Raw genomic sequence first — 19,205 nt, 5'->3', positions numbered from 1 at the left:
ACATTTGAATAATTCTCTTTTTTTATCACTTGCTGCATCTGCGGTGATGAAGAATCACAGGACTGTTTCACCTCGTGGTAATCTCCTACACGCTACGGCTGTTCACCGCGGCCTTAGAGTACTTTAGGTCGGTGCATGCAGACTCCCCCCCCCCCCACCGTGAGAGAGGAATCCAGACGTAGTAAAAAAATATCACCGCCTCAGATTAGTACAGTGACGGGGTCAAAGTGCGACACGGTGACCAGCAGCGACCTCCCAGTCTGGGTCTTGATTGTAAAGAATGTCGACCGAAAACATGAGGTCGGGACTCTGACCTTTTCCTGTTTTTTTTGTTTTGTTTTTTTTTTTACAAAGTGGATGAGCTGTCAAAAACAACAACAACGCAAATTTTCCATCAGAGGTCTAGGCACGGCAGCACGACGGCCGCGCAGCTTGAGGATAAATATTTTTTGCCCGTGTGGGACGATGATGGGACGCGGGAGAATTCGGTACATTCCAACGCGACCGTTGACTTCTTCAGCGGTTGCCATGGTGACACCGATGCAGTTGTTTCCTGTCGTCTCCCGGAGCCCGATCTCCTCCGGTCGGCGTCGGTCAGTGTTTGTTTCTGTCTGTTGGTGTTTGTTGCTCTGTCCATCAGCTCGTTCCGACGTTATCCCCTACAGAGTTTTTATTGACTTTAGAGTTTGCAGTGGTTTGTGGTTTCACCGAAGGCCCCTGCGATGACATCATTCAGGGGTTGCGTAACCATCTGTCTTCTGGGTTTTATTAAGGTCCCCGATCGTCCACAACGCGACACGCTTCCACGTCGTTGATGTGTTTACGACACACGTTCGGCTTCACCTTGTTTTTTACTCCTTGATTTCAGTTGAGCATTGATTCGGCGTTGGCTGAAAAACGACTAAAAAATACAAACGATGAAATTCCGTAGCTTTTCTCCAAACAAATGTCCACATTACGTATTTCTGCAGTAAATTCTTAATTTAATTCTTTCCTTATTTGAACCTGGACTTTACTGAAGTTCAGCGCTAACATGGCCGCTAATCTTTAAACAATCAGTTTTCTTTTGTAAAAATAATAATCTCTAATTTGTGTTTTTTTTGGTTGTTTTTTTTTACAAGTTTTGCTCAAATTTTTTCCTATTTAAAATTTATTTTGTTGCATTCTGGTCCTTTTTACAGACAACATTTGACCTAATTTTGGCTAATTTAGCTAATGCTGCTTTTGGGCTAATATTTTCGTTTTCTCCTTTCGGGCTAATTTGAAGAAAAACTGGCACAGTGTTCTCATTAGCTATCTTTACCAAGTTTGTTCAATTCATAAGGGTTACGTTTAGGGTTAGCTTCCCCTGGGCTATCTTTCAGATATTGTTTATATGATTAAAAAAAACATTTTGGATTTGTTTTGTTTAGTCTGAGCTATCGTTAGCTGTCTTACAGCTAATTGCCATTAATGTTGTTTTTTAAATTTTTTTTACAAATTTTCTGCTCAAGTTTAGCTAACCTTATGGCTAACATTAATGTTAGATTTGTAGTCCATTAAAGACATTTCCGGGCTTTAGGTGAACATTTAAATATTTACGTTATCACCGTTACCAATTGGAATAGGCTCACATATTGTTTCCCAAAGACTGGTTCGCGACCCTCGTGTGGGTCGCAAGAATTGTTTTGGGTCGTCTTGCATTATTATGTTTCCCAGTTGTTTAAGAATAATGTCTATTGACTTTGGTCGCGAAGTTTTGTGACTTTTGAAAAAAACGTTTTGGAAACACTGGTGTAGAGCATTGTTTCCCAAAGACTGGGTTGCAACCCTCAGGTGGGTCGCAAAAATTTTTTTTGGGGTCGTCTTGCATTATGTTTCCCTGTTGTTTACGAGTAATGTTTATTGACTTGGGTCGGGAATGTTTATGACTTTTAAAATATGGGTCCCCCAAAAAAATGTTTCGGAAACACTTGGCTAACACTACGTGACTATGCGCTAAGATTTTAGTTTTAGTTTTCAAACATTTTACCTTTCCTTCCATTTGTCCCGTTCTTGCCGTTCACTCCGAACTCTGCACCATTTAGCCGTCGGCCAATCCAACCTGGAGTTTCTGGTGTGTTTTTTCCGAAACTGCGTCTTTTCTTGGTCTTGACATGTGAAATTATTCCATGTTTTACTTTGTAATGTCAGTCTGGCACCGGGTCGAACGTCTGTATGACTTCATGCATTCCCGGAGTCGGTGGAGAACTTAGGTTCTAAAACCTCGGTTCGATTCTTCCTGTAAATAAAAAGTGAGGATGACAAGTTGGAACAAAGTCCAGTCTTGGGTTCCACGGCGTCGAACTACAGACTTCTGTTAATCTCTCCCATGTTGTTGTTGATCAGAGAGCGGAGCCGAATTAAAACCAGAAAAACTCCTCTGACCACAGGGCAAAAATGGTCGGCGTTACTGCAGCTACTGCAGTAGTACTCCAAGTAGGACAAGGAGTATGTACATACTGCAGTCTAAGACAAAGTGTCAAAGAAGATACAAAAAATATATATAAATTTATAATAGGTATATATTTATATTAATATAAATATATATATATTTATCATAAAGGCAAAATGTAAAAATACTAAATAATGACGTTAATAATTAATAATGACGTAACAAAGTATAAAATCAACCAACTGTATTTCAAAAGTATAGACAATAATATTAAATATTTTTTCAATTGAATTCTGCACTAATACAAACAAATACTACGGAGTACTACATCCAAATAAAAAATGAACAAATGGTCTCATATATAAATATATATAAAATATATATTCAAATATCTTTCATTATATTTGTAATATTTGATCTGTTTTTGAAATAACATTTTTAAATAGGTTTAGTTTTTTTTTTTTTTATGTTTTTAGTCACATTTTTAGCTTGGCGTTAGCTTATCTACCCTTCAAACAACTAGCCATATTTATACTACACTCACCAAATTACTTTGTACAAATAAGAATATTGATGAAATGTTACGACATAAAACGACCCGAATATTCAGCCCAGATCAGGTGACACGACACCTACTGGTCGTTCGGCTGAACGATGGTTGACCTCCGTCCACGTTTTTCGGATTACATCAGGAGGTCCAGGAACAAAGATGGGGGTTTCCATCAGTAGCTTCATGCTAGGATAACAATGTCTGTGTGTGTGTGTGTGAGCAGTGTTCTAATCAGTGTGGTTTGTACACAGCGGTTGTTTCCTCTCTGCAGGTCGGACAGTCCAAACTTTTACGTCGCACACATTTCAAACCGTCCGTTAAAGGAACAGTCCGGCGTTTGTTGACACGACAATTTAAAACATGGCTTCGAGTCCAACAGAAAATATTTATTTTAAACCTCCGTCCAAAAAAGATCTGATTCCTTCCTGCAAATATTATTCAAACACTAAACCCTTCTTTTTTTTGGGGGGGGGGCTTCATCTTCCCACATCACACTGACGCTGATGTTTTTGGGTTTAGTTTTTAAACCTTAAGTAGATTAAAGCGTTGTTTCCCAAAGAGTGGGTCACGACCCTCAGGTTTTTTGGGGGGTCGTCTCGCATCATGTTTCCAAGAAGTTTACGATAAATGTCTATACTTTGGTTGCGAAGGTTTGTGATTTGTAAAATATGGGTCCCCAGAAAAAAGTTTCTGCAACACTGGGGCAGAGCATTGTTTCCCAAAGACTGGGTCGCGACCCTCAGGTGGGTCAGAAGAGATTTTTTTTGGGGTCGTCTCGCATCATGTTTTCCAAGGAGTTTACAAATAATGTCTATTGACTTCTGATCTTTTTTTTCTTTTTTTCTTTTTTTTCTTTTTTTCTTTTTTTTCTTTTTTTTTTTTTTATGAGGGCGATGATAGCTTTTAAGGACTGCGGTTTGTGTTCGCAAATCCCATTTCCCCGATGCACTAAACTCCACAGCCCACGGTGGTGTGTGTCGAGGATGGGGTTAAACGTAATTGAAACCCTTAGGGCGGCGGTGTCAAACATACATCCCGCAGCCCCAAAACTGGCCCACTTGGGGTTTGAATTCGGCCCGAATGATGAATTTGGTAAATAAAAACTTTATGTTCAGGAAATGTTTTGTAAAATTATATTTAGTTAAATATGAAGATTTATTTAATGTCCTTTTTCGCACGAAAACAAAAGGGAAAAAGACGAACTTTTTGTCATTTAGAGGTGATTATGTTATGATGATTTTATGACGTTATTATGATAACACGTTATCACACGTTATATTCCTGTAAAACACACGGGGCGCTCATCGTTATTTACGTCACCTCACCGTATGTTGTGCGGTTGAACGCCGGCCAAGATGATTATTTTTGCGGAATTTCCTCAGTTTGGTGGTTGAACCTCAACTGAACTTCTGGGTTAAAAAAAATGGTGGTACCAACTCGTGGTCGTGGTCCTTGCTTTGGTTGCCTGCTGCCTCTGCCTGGTCTTGGCCGGTTTGGTAGTTAGCGCTCACCGTGGTGTGAGAAAGTCTCCAGACGAGGCCCCCCTGCTGCGGACGTGGAGGTGAATCGGGGTCTGAAAGACAAATATTATCCGTCTGTGTGAATGATTATTACCCTGAAATTTATGGTGTCAAGGAGGCCCCCCCGCTCCCTCTAGTGTTGCTCTTGGGCGGTTGCGGCGGCAGGCGGCGATGGTGATGATGGCAGGACATTTTATGAGGCTCGCCGCTGAAAAATGGACTCCTCGGCGACTGAAAAAAAAATTAAAAAATGTTAAAGAGCAACACACACAATGACTGAGTTTTACTGGACTTTCATTTTGGTTCCACGGGGCGGAGATTTACTCCAGGACGACAGAACAGACGGACGACTGACAGCATCTGTGTTTATTTTGCTGCAGAGACCTACGTCACGGGGAGAAGAGAGGGACGTTACTGAGAGACATGGACCGTGTGTGTGTGCGTGTGTGTGTGTGTACGAAAACACAGTAAAACGTAAACAATATAACACAGGTCCATGTTAATTCACGAAAGACTGGAGTACGGGGTTGACTTTTCGACTTCCCGTTAGCCGTTCGGATTACGTTAATCTGAAAATCTGAGAAAAAAAAATAATTTGTCGACACAGACGTGATGTTGTGTCCAGCTCTGACTTTTGACCTCTAGAGGTCGAAGATCGGAGGCAAAGAATAACAGAAGGAGAGAACGGTTAAATATTTATGTTCTCGCCATTTTCCCCAATTGGAATAGGCTAACACATTGCTTCCCAAAGACTGGGTCAGGACCCTCGGGTGGGTCGCAAGAAAAACATTTTTGGGTCGTCTTGCATTATTATGTTTCCCAGTTGTTTAACTGGCATTTAACAATGTCTATTGACTTGGGTCACGAAGTTTTGTGACTTTTTAAAATATGAATGACGGTATGATAACGGTAGAATCGTGGCGTTTGCATTGATTAGCTATAGAACAGCAGCGTGAGAACATCGACCGTTTACTCAACTGGCGGTTCGCGGGCCTGACCGTGGCACATTCGACACCAGGTTCTGCACCACTTAAATTAGAAACTGAAACTGAGAAAAACAAGGAGTGAGAGACGGTTCAGAGCCTCAAACCACCAAAGTGTGGTGAACACACACACACACACACACACACTCACAGCTCATCAAACACACGTCCCTCGCTGATGTCGGAGGAGCCATTTACATGCCAGCGTTGCTTCTGAGCCGCTTTAAGTGTTTTTACTGATAACACACACACACACACACACACACAGTATCTAATAAGAGAGCATCTGGCTCTCACATTAAAGGCCGACTTCACCTCCTTCAAAAGTCCAAAAGGTCAAAACAGTGTCGTCTCCGTCCGTCCGTCTGTTAATGTCAGACACGGGTGTGAAGTGGATAAGTGTGTGTCAGTGTTTCTGGAGAGAGTAATAATCACCCTCTCTACTAATCACACTAGACATGCAGCAGGAGTCGGAGACGAAGGGAAACGTCGCTCCGTTAGCGTCGGTGGGACCAGTACAATCGTTACATAATTACTTAGAAAGTCCACGTTTTTCTCATTACGTTCCATGCAAAGAAGTTGAAATATATCAGAAAATATTCATATTTAATAAAATATAATAGTACAAAAACATCATGAACATTTTTTTTGCTTTCAAAATTCATCAAGCGGGCCGCATTGAACACCTCTGGTGGGCCGGTTTTGGCCCGCAGGCCTTATGTTTGACACCCAATTTACACTCAGGAGTGCTGAAAAATCAAATGTTCGTCAGACTGTGTCACGGTTTGACGCGAGTCAAGTTTAAGAGGTCAAAGGGCATGCGGTATCTCGCTGCGCCCAGGAATCTGTATAGTGTTTATTGTTTGTTTCTGCTCATATTTGATCAGAAAATGTTCAGTGCCTTTACATTTTGTGTTTTTATTGCGACCTATTGCGAAACAGCGAATTCCCGATGCTGCAAAAAAATTCACTTTTTTTCACTCTTAAAAAAAAAATCTCACACACATCAATAGGAACCGATGAGGCTCCTAAAGACTTTAAGCTCTCTGAACGCTGTCTATCTGTGTGTTCTAGATCTACGACGCTGAGGGGACGTTACAGCATTTCATCGATGGAAATGATCCCAGTAAATCCAGCTGGATGAGGTACATCCGTTGTGCCCGACACTGCGGGGAGCAGAACATGATGGTGGTGCAGTACAGGTGAGAACACCGCGACCTCTGACCTGGATCATCGCTACGAAACAAAAGCTGTAAAATAAAAAAACAAACAAACAAAAAAAAAAACCTGCAGCTGTAGAGATCGGTTCGTCTTCTTCGACTTCAGGTGTCGACACTGCACGTGAAGTCGTTTTTAACTTTCCAACTCTTTGTTTTTGTCAAAATGTGATTCATTCCAATCGTATTTTTAGTCGGCGTACTTTCCAGGCGGAATCTTGCCGGCGATGTTTTTTCATAAAATATTGACAAAGTATCAGCTCCGTAATGTCAGCGGCCAAATCAATCAGACATTTTATTTTTAGTAACAACAACAGATTTTTACAGAAGTACAAAAAAAAACATTATTTTCTGTTCGGAAACAACTGAAATTGACAAAATGTGGAAAGTCGTTAATGAAATTGAAAAAAAAGAGAAAGAGAAAGAGAAGAGAAAACTTTATGGTTACGTTTTAACATTCTTTGACGAAAATACCATTAAAGAAGATAATTTTTATACAAATATTTTTAATATTTGTCCCATAAATGTGTCCATTTCTGCTAAATGTCCAAGTGTTTACTTTATCCTTAAGTATTTTCTTCAATTCCTGCGAATTCGTCATGAATCATTTCCTCTGACACTGGTGTCAAACGACAGCAGCAGTAGAACGGTTGTCAACCTGTGGCCTAGCGGTCACGGGATTAGGTTCTCATAGGATCTCAGGTTCCGGTTCTGGACTAACTCCATATATAGCAATATATAGTTTTACGTTTCGTCGGCTCTAACGAGTCACTCCTCAGTATCGGCTCCTCTGAGGTCACGATGTTCCTGGATCTCGTCGCCAACCTCGGAGCGGTGCCGTGGCTACTTTGTCATCTTGATGGATTTCAGATCAACATGTTTATCCACATGTGGACACTTTATTAGGCCCTTTACGGTATTTGGGTTTCCCCTGATTTACGACCTCACGCCGCTCGTATGCGTGCGTGTCTTGTTATCATTTCAAACCTGATTATAAAACTAGTTTTGCTTTGTATGAAAACAGAGGAGAGATCAGAGAGCTGACGAGGCCGTGTCCCGCTGCGGGGGCCACGGGAACCAACCGCGGTCCGCCCGCCAGCAGGGGGCTTTATTTTTCATACCTGAGAGCCAGTGGGATGTGTTTGATTTACAGTACAGCCCCGCCAGAATGGAGCAGCGTGTATGTGTTGAACACGGGCAGTTGTTTCAAATACATAAAAGGTGCTGTGGGTGTCTTTGATTTATAGCTCAGTCCCTGCTGGCTGTGTTTTCACATGGGTACAGCATCGTCTCCACCCTCCCCCCTGTGTGGAGGACACAATAACACATGCAACACTTAACAGAAGCATCAAGAAGCCATTTTGGTTTTGGGTCATTTTGCCATAAATAAAACATTTTTAAAACGTATTTTAACCTTTGTTGATAATGCAGCGTATTGTGTTTTAATTCCACAGATTTATATTTTATTTCAATGGGAGTGATTTATTGTTGTTCGACCTGTTAAATCACAGAAAACACGGGATGCTAATTCCCACAATGCTAAAAAATGGTAAAAAAAAAATTGTCCTAAGAAGAAGACAACGACGTTATGACGCTGTTTGGTTGTTAAAAAGCGGAATTTCTGTAAAAACACTATCTAGAACGATGACGGCGCCGCCACGTCACGTGACCGGAAAAAGCCCGGCAAGATGTAGGCGGTAACAACGTCAATCAATGTTAGCGGGTAGCGGAGTTACGTTTGTGTGGCCGGCGCTGCTAGGCTAATTAGCAGCGTTACAACGAAACCTCCTCGCTTTCTGTTTCCTACAAGAGTATCGGAGACGCGAACAAAATGGCGGACCCGAACTGGAAGAGTTTTCACCCGGTGTCTCTGTCTGTCAGTTTTCAACGTAAATGTAGGTACGACATACTATCGCTATTTATTGACGAACCTTAAAAACAAACGAACAAACCAACACGAGCGTCCCGAGTGGACACTAACGTAATTTTTAACGCAAAAGTAAACTATAGCGATACAAAACGCTATTGTCTTATATGACGTACCAGAAATATATCGATACATATTAATATATTGAAATATCGCTGTGTGTATCGAAAGTCGGTTCATATCGATTTTTTTCTTTTTTTTTTCTTTCTAAAATGTCTCATATGAATGAGTTTAAAATTGTTTTTAAATAATAATAATAATTCATACATACATACATTTATACATACTAACTACTAAGTATCTTAAAGTATACATACTAAATTATATAAATAATTTATATATACATATATACATATATATATATATATTTAGATACATACTAAAGTATACATACTTTTGGGTTCCTTGTTTGCAGGTCCTGTATCTTCTACAGAGCCTGCATGGACATCCCCAGAGGGACAGAGCTGCTGGTTTGGTACAACGACTCCTACACTTCCTTCTTCGGCATCCCGCTCCAGTGCATCGCGCAGGACGAAAACTGTAAGAAATTTTGTCAACAACTGTCGATGTGTCAAGCTCAAAACTATTTTGTCGTTGTCTATACTTTAGGGCAGAGGTTCTGAAAGTAGGGGAGGATATTTTTTTGTCTGTCAGGAACTGGTTTCCTGCGAATAAGTCGTTTCGTCGGGTTTGTTTTGACCCAAATTGTTTGGACTGGACGGCTTAGACCGACAGTCATGGTCTGGAGTTGAGATTATCTCAGGAGTTAAATGTGTTGGATTCTTACCTTCAGACACTTTTTAAATGGCATTAGCGTCTCCGGTGCAGGTACTTTAGTATCCGTACGGAAGGTTTTCTGGGCTATTTAGGTGTATATTTCCAGCTGTTTTATATTCACCTGTTGACGTCAAATATGGAATTTGAGTTTTTTTGGTACAGATAAATGTCGGTTGGATCCTATATTTTTGTTGTTGTTATTATTTACCAACTCAGGAAGTGTCTCACTACTCACTGTCCTCCCGGTCTGTGTTTTTCTGTCTGAGACTTTTTCCCCTCCGTCCTCTCTCCTTCTCCTTGTTTTTTTTTTTCCTCTCTCTCTTTTTCTTTTGTCTCACTTCCATCAACTCCTCTTTTTCTGTCACCAATTATTTCTATGTTTACATTTCCTCCAGTCAGACCACTTTTATATTTTCCAAAAGGATTTTTTTTTCCTGTGGATTTGACGAAAACTTGTCCCTGTAGGGCGTGGGGAGTGGGGGGACGGGGGTGAGAGGGAGAGGGAAGACAAAGAGAGGAGAAAGAAAAGGGAAGGAAAATGAAGGAGGAGATTAAATCTGTGGGATCTAAATTGAAATGAATTGAATTAGGGGTCGGCCCCGGTGAAATGAGATCGTGCTGATTTCACATTAAGACGTTTGACCACAAACTGGTTTGTTTGACAGCTGGAATGAGCTTCTTACATGACATTGTTCTTTATTGTACACAAACAAGCACACACACACACACACACACACACACATTCTGGCATGACATTGTTTTCTGCTTGTACAAGCCATTTTCTCGTAGAGAAAAAAAATAGTATTGAAAAATTTTTTTTTTGCGTGATCTTTTTGAAAGGCTAGCAGTTGATTTCAGTTAGCGGTGTTTAATGCAGGTGCAGGTAAATTGAAGACGTTTGTGTTTTGGTGACAGAGCAATGACAGACGGGAGTTGTTGGTTTTTTTGTTTTTTTTTCAAGGATTCAAGGATTTTATCTGTCAGTTCAAACATGTCAAACTCGTGTTTCCGGAGGCTTTATTTGTACGTTTTTGTTCAGCCTTTGTCGCTGTGTCATGTCTGTGAAAGTCTGACGTCACGTGTTGGTACGAGTTTTTTTCAAACTTTCAACTTTCGTTTACGCCTGTGTTTAATTTCCATTGAACTCACCGCAGATCAGAGACGTGTATATGTGTGTGTGTGTGTGTGTATTTTTCGGCGAACAAAAACACAAAGAAAATGTATTTCTTTTCATGAGAAGACATTTGGACTTTGACAAACAAACACATGCCCGTGCACGTAGGCTTCAGTTCATTAGTGCAGCCTGAGCAGAGCTCCATCTCTAAACCCATTACCTTGACTAGTAATGACTAACACTAACCTTTACCCAAATAACGTTCACATTTTTAGACGAATGTCTTCATCTAGACTTTAACCAGAGACCTGGAAAAAAACGGCTCCTCCCGCCTCATTTGGACCAGGTCTGGGTCTCAATAAACTAAAAAGGATGGGCTGTCTTGTGTTGCCTGCGGTGAACAGTTTCCACACATCCAAATGAAGTTAAACTAAATGATCTGTCTTTGGTCTTTCATTTTTTTCTAAATGAAAGACATCAGACGGTGAACTGGGTTAGAGGTTCTTCGCGGAACCATTTTCTGCCCGACTGTCATTGTCTCACAGTTCGGAGACACGACAGCGATTTGGTGTCCTGTTGGGAGAAGACATTCCTGGCCCGACACTGTTTGAGTCTGTACATTGGAGATGACCACCGCAGCTGGTACCGAATAAGTAGTATATGTTGGTATACGGTACTTTGGTTGAGGGTTTGTGGTGAAACCTTTGACCTGTGATGTAGTAACAGGAAATAGAACATTTGAAATATTTTTTTTTATTAGAGTGTGGAATGAAATTGAATGAGGAACAAAGATCAAATGTATTTGCATTTGATGCTCACAAGTCTTTATTTGCAAGTCCAAGTCGGGTCTTTGTGGGGTGGGACTTGATCAAGTCTCAGGCATTTGGTCACAAGTCAAGTCTCAAGTCTCTTCTGGTTGTGACGAGCGTTCTGTTGTCTGCGGCTAATGCTGTACAGCTAGCTGTAGGTGTGCCGGGCAGAGGTGGGACCAAGTCATTGCTTTGCAAGTCACGAGTGAGTCTCAAGTCTTTACACTCAAGTCCGAGTCAAGTCTCAAGTCAAGACAGGCGAAGTCCGAGTGGGGTTCAAGTCAAGACTGAAAAGCGTCAAGTCAAGTCCCAAGTCTTGCCGTTTCTGTTTCGAGTCTTTTTAAAGAAAATAATAATATATTTACACAGATCGCTGCGGCTCGTTTTATGTTGACCACCTCGTAGTTTTTAAATCCGAACAACACGATCTTTGGTATCATTTTTTCTCACCCGCGCATTGTTTGATGGCTCTTTCTCATCGGTTGTGGGGCAATTTGATTGACTTGATGCTATTGCGTCAAAACAATGTGGGTCTAATTTGATGTTGTGCCGACGGCATGTACGCAATGAGAGATACAGAGCACTCCTTAATAACTTACTTCATAATCTTTGGGTTTGGGAGAAAGTATCGAGTCTTGTCGAGTCAAAGGGCTCAAGTCCGAGTGAAGTCACGAGTCACTGATGTTAAAGTCCAAGTCGAGTTGCAAGTCTCTTTACATTTTGTCAAGTTGAGCCTAAAGTCATCAAATTGATGACTCGGGTCTGACAGGAGTCCGAGTCATGCGACCTGAGTCCACACCTTTGGGGCCGGGCGCCGTAGTGTTACCATTGTCCTAGTATGACCGTGTATTATGGTTCTCACGGTTACCACGGTTACAGTTAATACTGTAAAAATAGAGAACTTAGTGATTGTTGACGAGTCCCAAAATGGGAGTCCGAGTCAAGTCTGTCTTGTTTTTGCATCATGGTCTAATAAATTCCTATAAATACTAAATGATCTCCGTTTCATATGACGACACTGTGACTTCAGTACAGTAGAAAGACAAAGAAAAAACTTGACTTTTTTTGGAGTTTATATTCCTTCTTATTTGCATTTCTTCTTATATTTTTCCCATGTGCTGGTAGTAGGGTGCCATTATCTTGTCTACCAGCAGGGTCTCTGCAGTGATGTTGAGTTCCAGGACCCTGGTAAGAGTCAAGCCTTCTGTGGTTGACTTGTTGCTGGTTACGGTTCACGGCTCCAAGAGGGAACTGCACCTGGTGGAGTTCAGGGCGACACCTGTGATGAGGGGATATGTATAAAAAAAAATTTAACACCTTGTAGTTGTATTTTTTAAGAAACGTTAGTCAAACACCTAACTTCATACTATGTTTTTTTTCTGCTTTAATTCAATCTTTTAAAAAAAATTGCAAAAAAGTGTGTAAATATATAAGACCTGAGTGAAACGTTTCAGAGAAACTGGACTTTTCAGCCTCCAAAAAGAGTAAAATGGAATGAACCGCGGTGAACAACAGTTTTCGTACACACTGTTGTTTCTCTTTGACCTGATCTGAAACAGATTTGGATTTAAGATAAATTGAATTAAAGTCTAAAAATCAGGAGAAGAAAAAAAAACAACAATATAATTCATCCGACACACACACAAACACACACACACACATACACACACACTCCCTGTGGTTGTTTACTGATGCATGTTCCATCCAATCACATCCTGTCGTGTTGACGCTCTGCAGCTCCGCTGCTGCCTAACAATAGAAACGTACTGTGATGGCTGAGGAGAGATCAGTCACATCTCCGTGAGCTTTAAACTCCGTCTTCTCTTTCGAATTTCAACTCTGTTGATCCTGCCGCAGAGAAACCAGACGGAAATGTTGATTGGGGGGAGACGGGGAAGGAGTAGAGGAGAAACAGGAACAGGAGGGGAGAACGACAAGTAGAAGAGGAAGCAAAATAGAGGAGTTGGTTTCAGATTTGACTGAAGGCTGTGACTTCACGGCTTCATATTCTTGTCAGAATTTTTAAATTTGGTAGCGTTGTGGCCCAGAGGTCAGTGTCTCTGTCATTGGTGTAGAACCCCAGGGTTCACCTCCTGGGCAGGTTCGAATCCCGGTCAGGGCGGTTGGTACCTTCCAGTGGACTCACCACCCGCAGGAAGGTTCAGAGGGGGTTGGTACAGTGCTGTGATTTGGGTGGCGGTCGTGGAGACTGCCGGTAACGGATAAGCGGATAAAAATGAATGGATGGATTTTTAAAAAAAAAAATGTATTTGACTGATACATGATTAAATGTCTTCGTCATTTATCTCGGAACAACTTCGGTTTAGTTTCCGTCTTAAAAAACAAGGTCTTCGTCAAAGGAGAAACACTGATTGTCATTTAATTTACATCAAAATAATTTTAAACTTAATAAATAGACAAATATTTATGTTTTAGTAGGGAAGTCCAATATTAATTTTTTGTCAATATCCGATGTGACAATATTGCCCATACACTTATTTTTCAATTGCGATATCGATATGCGCAGTAGTGTACTTTCTTACAATGACAATAATTCATTTTCACTTCAAAACTTTTAAAGTCACATCATCTGTGCGAAAGCCAGGCATTGCGTTATCGGATTTTCTTTTATCGGAAGGAAAAATCATTAACGATTCTTGCGATAACGACATTACATAATTGTGCTAATAGACCAGACCAGCAATCACCGCTGATTTAAACGTAATAAATAGACAAATAAATATGTTTTAGTGGGGAAGTCCAATATTATTTTTATTGTCGATATCCAATGTGCCGATATTGCCCATACACTTATTTTTCAATTGCGATATCGATATGCGCAGTAGTGTACTTTCTTACAATGACAATAATTCATTTTCACTTCAAAACTTTTAAAGTCACATCATCTGTGCGAAAGCCAGGCATTGCGTTATCGGATTTTCTTTTATCGGAAGGAAAAATCATTAACGATTCTTGCGATAACGACATTACATAATTGTGCTAATAGACCAGACCAGCAATCACCGCTGATTTAAACGTAATAAATAGACAAATAAATATGTTTTAGTGGGGAAGTCCAATATTATTTTTATTGTCGATATCCAATGTGCCGATATTGCCCATACACTTATTTTTCAATTGCGATATCGATATGCGCAGTAGTGTACTTTCTTACAATGACAATAATTCATTTTCACTTCAAAACTTTTAAAGTCACATCATCTGTGCGAAAGCCAGGCATTGCGTTATCGGATTTTCTTTTATCGGAAGGAAAAATCATTAACGATTCTTGCGATAACGACATTACATAATTGTGCTAATAGACCAGACCAGCAATCACCGCTGATTTAAACGTAATAAATAGACAAATAAATATGTTTTAGTGGGGAAGTCCAATATTATTTTTATTGTCGATATCCAATGTGCCGATATTGCCCATACACTTATTTTTCAATTGCGATATCGATATGCGCAGTAGTGTACTTTCTTACAATGACAATAATTCATTTTCACTTCAAAACTTTTAAAGTCACATCATCTGTGCGAAAGCCAGGCATTGCGTTATCGGATTTTCTTTTATCGGAAGGAAAAATCATTAACGATTCTTGCGATAACGACATTACATAATTGTGCTAATAGACCAGACCAGCAATCACCGCTGATTTAAACGTAATAAATAGACAAATAAATATGTTTTAGTGGGGAAGTCCAATATTATTTTTATTGTCGATATCCAATGTGCCGATATTGCCCATACACTTATTTTTCAATTGCGATATCGATATGCGCAGTAGTGTACTTTCTTACAATGACAATAATTCATTTTCACTTCAAAACTTTTAAAGTCACATCATCTGTGCGAAAGCCAGGCATTGCGTTATCGGATTTTCTTTTATCGGAAGGAAAAATCATTAACGATTCTTGCGATAACGACATTACATAATTGTGCTAATAGACCAGACCAGCAATCACCGCTGATTTAAACGTAATAAATAGACAAATAAATATGTTTTAGTGGGGAAGTCCAATATTATTTTTATTGTCGATATCCAATGTGCCGATATTGCCCATACACTTATTTTTCAATTGCGATATCGATATGCGCAGTAGTGTACTTTCTTACAATGACAATAATTCATTTTCACTTCAAAACTTTTAAAGTCACATCATCTGTGCGAAAGCCAGGCATTGCGTTATCGGATTTTCTTTTATCGGAAGGAAAAATCATTAACGATTCTTGCGATAACGACATTACATAATTGTGCTAATAGACCAGACCAGCAATCACCGCTGATTTAAACGTAATAAATAGACAAATAAATATGTTTTAGTGGGGAAGTCCAATATTATTTTTATTGTCGATATCCAATGTGCCGATATTGCCCATACACTTATTTTTCAATTGCGATATCGATATGCGCAGTAGTGTACTTTCTTACAATGACAATAATTCATTTTCACTTCAAAACTTTTAAAGTCACATCATCTGTGCGAAAGCCAGGCATTGCGTTATCGGATTTTCTTTTATCGGAAGGAAAAATCATTAACGATTCTTGCGATAACGACATTACATAATTGTGCTAATAGACCAGACCAGCAATCACCGCTGATTTAAACGTAATAAATAGACAAATAAATATGTTTTAGTGGGGAAGTCCAATATTATTTTTATTGTCGATATCCAATGTGCCGATATTGCCCATACACTTATTTTTCAATTGCGATATCGATATGCGCAGTAGTGTACTTTCTTACAATGACAATAATTCATTTTCACTTCAAAACTTTTAAAGTCACATCATCTGTGCGAAAGCCAGGCATTGCGTTATCGGATTTTCTTTTATCGGAAGGAAAAATCATTAACGATTCTTGCGATAACGACATTACATAATTGTGCTAATAGACCAGACCAGCAATCACCGCTGATTTAAACGTAATAAATAGACAAATAAATATGTTTTAGTGGGGAAGTCCAATATTATTTTTATTGTCGATATCCAATGTGCCGATATTGCCCATACACTTATTTTTCAATTGCGATATCGATATGCGCAGTAGTGTACTTTCTTACAATGACAATAATTCATTTTCACTTCAAAACTTTTAAAGTCACATCATCTGTGCGAAAGCCAGGCATTGCGTTATCGGATTTTCTTTTATCGGAAGGAAAAATCATTAACGATTCTTGCGATAACGACATTACATAATTGTGCTAATAGACCAGACCAGCAATCACCGCTGATTTAAACGTAATAAATAGACAAATAAATATGTTTTAGTGGGGAAGTCCAATATTATTTTTATTGTCGATATCCAATGTGCCGATATTGCCCATACACTTATTTTTTCGATTGCAATATCAACTGATATCAATATGTGCAGTGATGCGCTGTGTTACAATGACAATAATCTGTGCGACACCCAGGCATTGCGTTATCGGGTTTATCATTATCGGAGGAAAAATCGATAACGATTCTTACCGATATCACCTAATTATGCTAATATCGGTTGTCCAATATGATTGGACATCCCTGGTTTTTAGGAAACGAGTCACTGGGTTTGTCACGATGCCAAGTCAAGGACCAGAAGGAGTTCCAGGACAGAACGCGGGGACGGAGACTCGTCTTCTTGTCCATCTCTCAGTCTCACTCCTGTAAACTGGACTTTAAATGGTTTCAAACTACATTAGCATAATTCTACAATTCCCATGATGCATTTCATGCAGAGCCCAAACTTTATTGACTGGCATTTACTGTATAAATTCAACGTATCCAATGTAGTGAAATGAATTAAATGTGGGCGAGCTCGGCGTAACGCGGGCGTCGATATCGCCGTCAGGCAACTTACAAATGGTGTAATTATCTCCTCATAAAGTTATTAGAGGATCAATGGCGTCTGGTGGGAAGGTGACGGATGGAGGATGGAGATGACCGACCGAGGACAGAGACACTCAGCTGGGGTTCACAGAGGGTTTTCACCTCCTGGGAGGCAGGTCGTAGGAAGACAACAGTGGGGGACAGGACAGGATGGGACAGGACAGGACAGTATGGTACAGTACGGTGCAGGACCGGACAGGACGGTACAGGACGGGACGGGACAGGACAGGACAGTATGGTACAGGACAGTACAGGACAATACGGGACAGGACCGTATGGGACGGGACAGGACAGTACGGTAGAGGACAGGACAGTATGGTACGGGACGGGACAGGACAGTATGGTACAGGACAGGATAGGACAGGATAGTACAGGTCAGGACGGTACGGGACAGGACAGGACAGTACAGGTCAGGATGGTAAGGTACGGGACAGGACAGGGCAGTATGGTACAGGACAGTGTGGTACAGGACAGGACAGTATGGTACGGGACAGGACTGTACAGGACAGGATGGTACAGGACAGGACGGTACAGGACAGGACGATACAGAACAGTACGGTACAGGACAGCACAGGACAGGATGGTACAGGACAGTACAGGAGAGGATGTTGGATATGCACACCAAAAAATACCTGTGTGAAGGAGAGTTTACAAAAGTATTTTATATATTTACTATAGTATATAAAGTGTATATTTAATGGATGGATGGATAAACTGATGGATGGATGGATGGATGAATAGATGGATGAATAAATAGATGGATGGATGGATGGATGATTTTAAGGTATATAAAGATCAAAGTGCATTGGAATTTTCACCACCCTGGACAAAATTGAGCGTTAAAAAAAGGCGGTATTTCTGAGAACGTGGCTATAACTTACGGTACAACAGTTATGGATTAATCATGAGTAATTGTTGTTAATCCACAGCTGCCCTCAGATAAAAAGTGTAATCATTTCATTATATCTAATACGACTCTGTTCATATTTATCTCTCGTCTTCAGTTTGTGTCTGACTTTTTTGTCTAATGAAGCCCCGCCCCCTCTTCTTTACGCCTGCAGTAAACGTCCCGGCCACCGTGGTGGAGATCATGTCCAGACAGGAGTCCTTCCAACCTTTCGGCAAGAACGGCAAACCCTCCTCCTCCTCCTCTTCCTCCTCCTCTTCCTCCTCGGCCGCCTCCACTCCCTCCACCACGCTCCTGCGGTCCATGGTCTTCCCCCACTCCCCCTGCCCCAGGAGCTTCCCCCTGTTGGACAAGGTGGGGATGCAGTCGGACTCGGGCTACGGCCAGTTGGGGCTGAAGAACCAGCGCGTTCTGGCGAGTCCGACCTCGACCAGCCAGCTGAGCAGCGAGTTCAGCGACTGGCACCTGTGGAAGTGCGGGCAGTGCTTCAAGACCTTCACCCAGAGAATCCTGTTACAGATGCACGTGTGTCCACAGAACCCTGACAGGTACAGTGTCTCCGTCTGTCCAACACTGTCTCTACCTCTGTTATTGGACCGCAGGTTTACACAAAGTTCATAGTTAACAAAGCCGGCGGGACAGAAAGTGAGCAAAGATTTTACACCAATCGGGCGGCGGGGGCTCGGTGGGTAAGGAAGCGGAATTTGGTCAGGAAGGTTTCAGGTTCGAATCCAACAGCTGCCAAGTTACCACTGAGTTGCTCTGAGCATGGCACTCACTGTTGCCCCCTGCTGACTTTGGTGTTGGGTTAAAAGCAGAGGTCACGTTATTTGTGTGTGCAGTTATTTGTCACAGTGACAAATACTTCAATTTTGAACATTTTTACTAAAAACTCTTTACAACCCAGTTGGTCTCAACAAAAAAAAAGACTTGGTGAGGTGTAAACTCCTCATCCGTCCACTAGGGGGTTAAACTGAGAAGAGACATCAGAGAAACGAAACAAGAAAAAAACAATTGATAGTTGTGGTGAAAAATCATTTTTGAAGTAACAGGTCGCTGGGATGGTACTAGTATTGGAGTACTAGTACAAGTATTATCTGTATTTTATCTAT

The 19,205-nt window shown here is 40.8% G+C and overlaps 1 protein-coding gene across 2 annotated transcripts in view; it reads left to right on the top strand.

Annotated features, from left to right (window-relative positions):
- The window catches only part of prdm6 (PR domain containing 6), a 41,661-nt gene that overhangs the window by 8,865 nt on the left and 13,591 nt on the right, over positions 1-19,205 (top strand). For both annotated transcript variants that reach the window (XM_025053498.1, XM_025053497.1), the window contains 3 exons: positions 6,541-6,668; positions 9,026-9,150; positions 18,248-18,641. In XM_025053498.1, the coding sequence (XP_024909266.1) occupies positions 6,541-6,668; positions 9,026-9,150; positions 18,248-18,641 (647 nt within the window). The remainder of the gene's footprint in view (positions 1-6,540; positions 6,669-9,025; positions 9,151-18,247; positions 18,642-19,205) is intronic.

This window comes from Cynoglossus semilaevis, chromosome Z, assembly GCF_000523025.1.
Source record: "Cynoglossus semilaevis isolate Cse_v1.0 chromosome Z, Cse_v1.0, whole genome shotgun sequence".
Taxonomy (NCBI): Eukaryota; Metazoa; Chordata; class Actinopteri; order Pleuronectiformes; family Cynoglossidae; genus Cynoglossus; species Cynoglossus semilaevis.
This window is presented reverse-complemented; position numbering and strand designations above follow the sequence as displayed.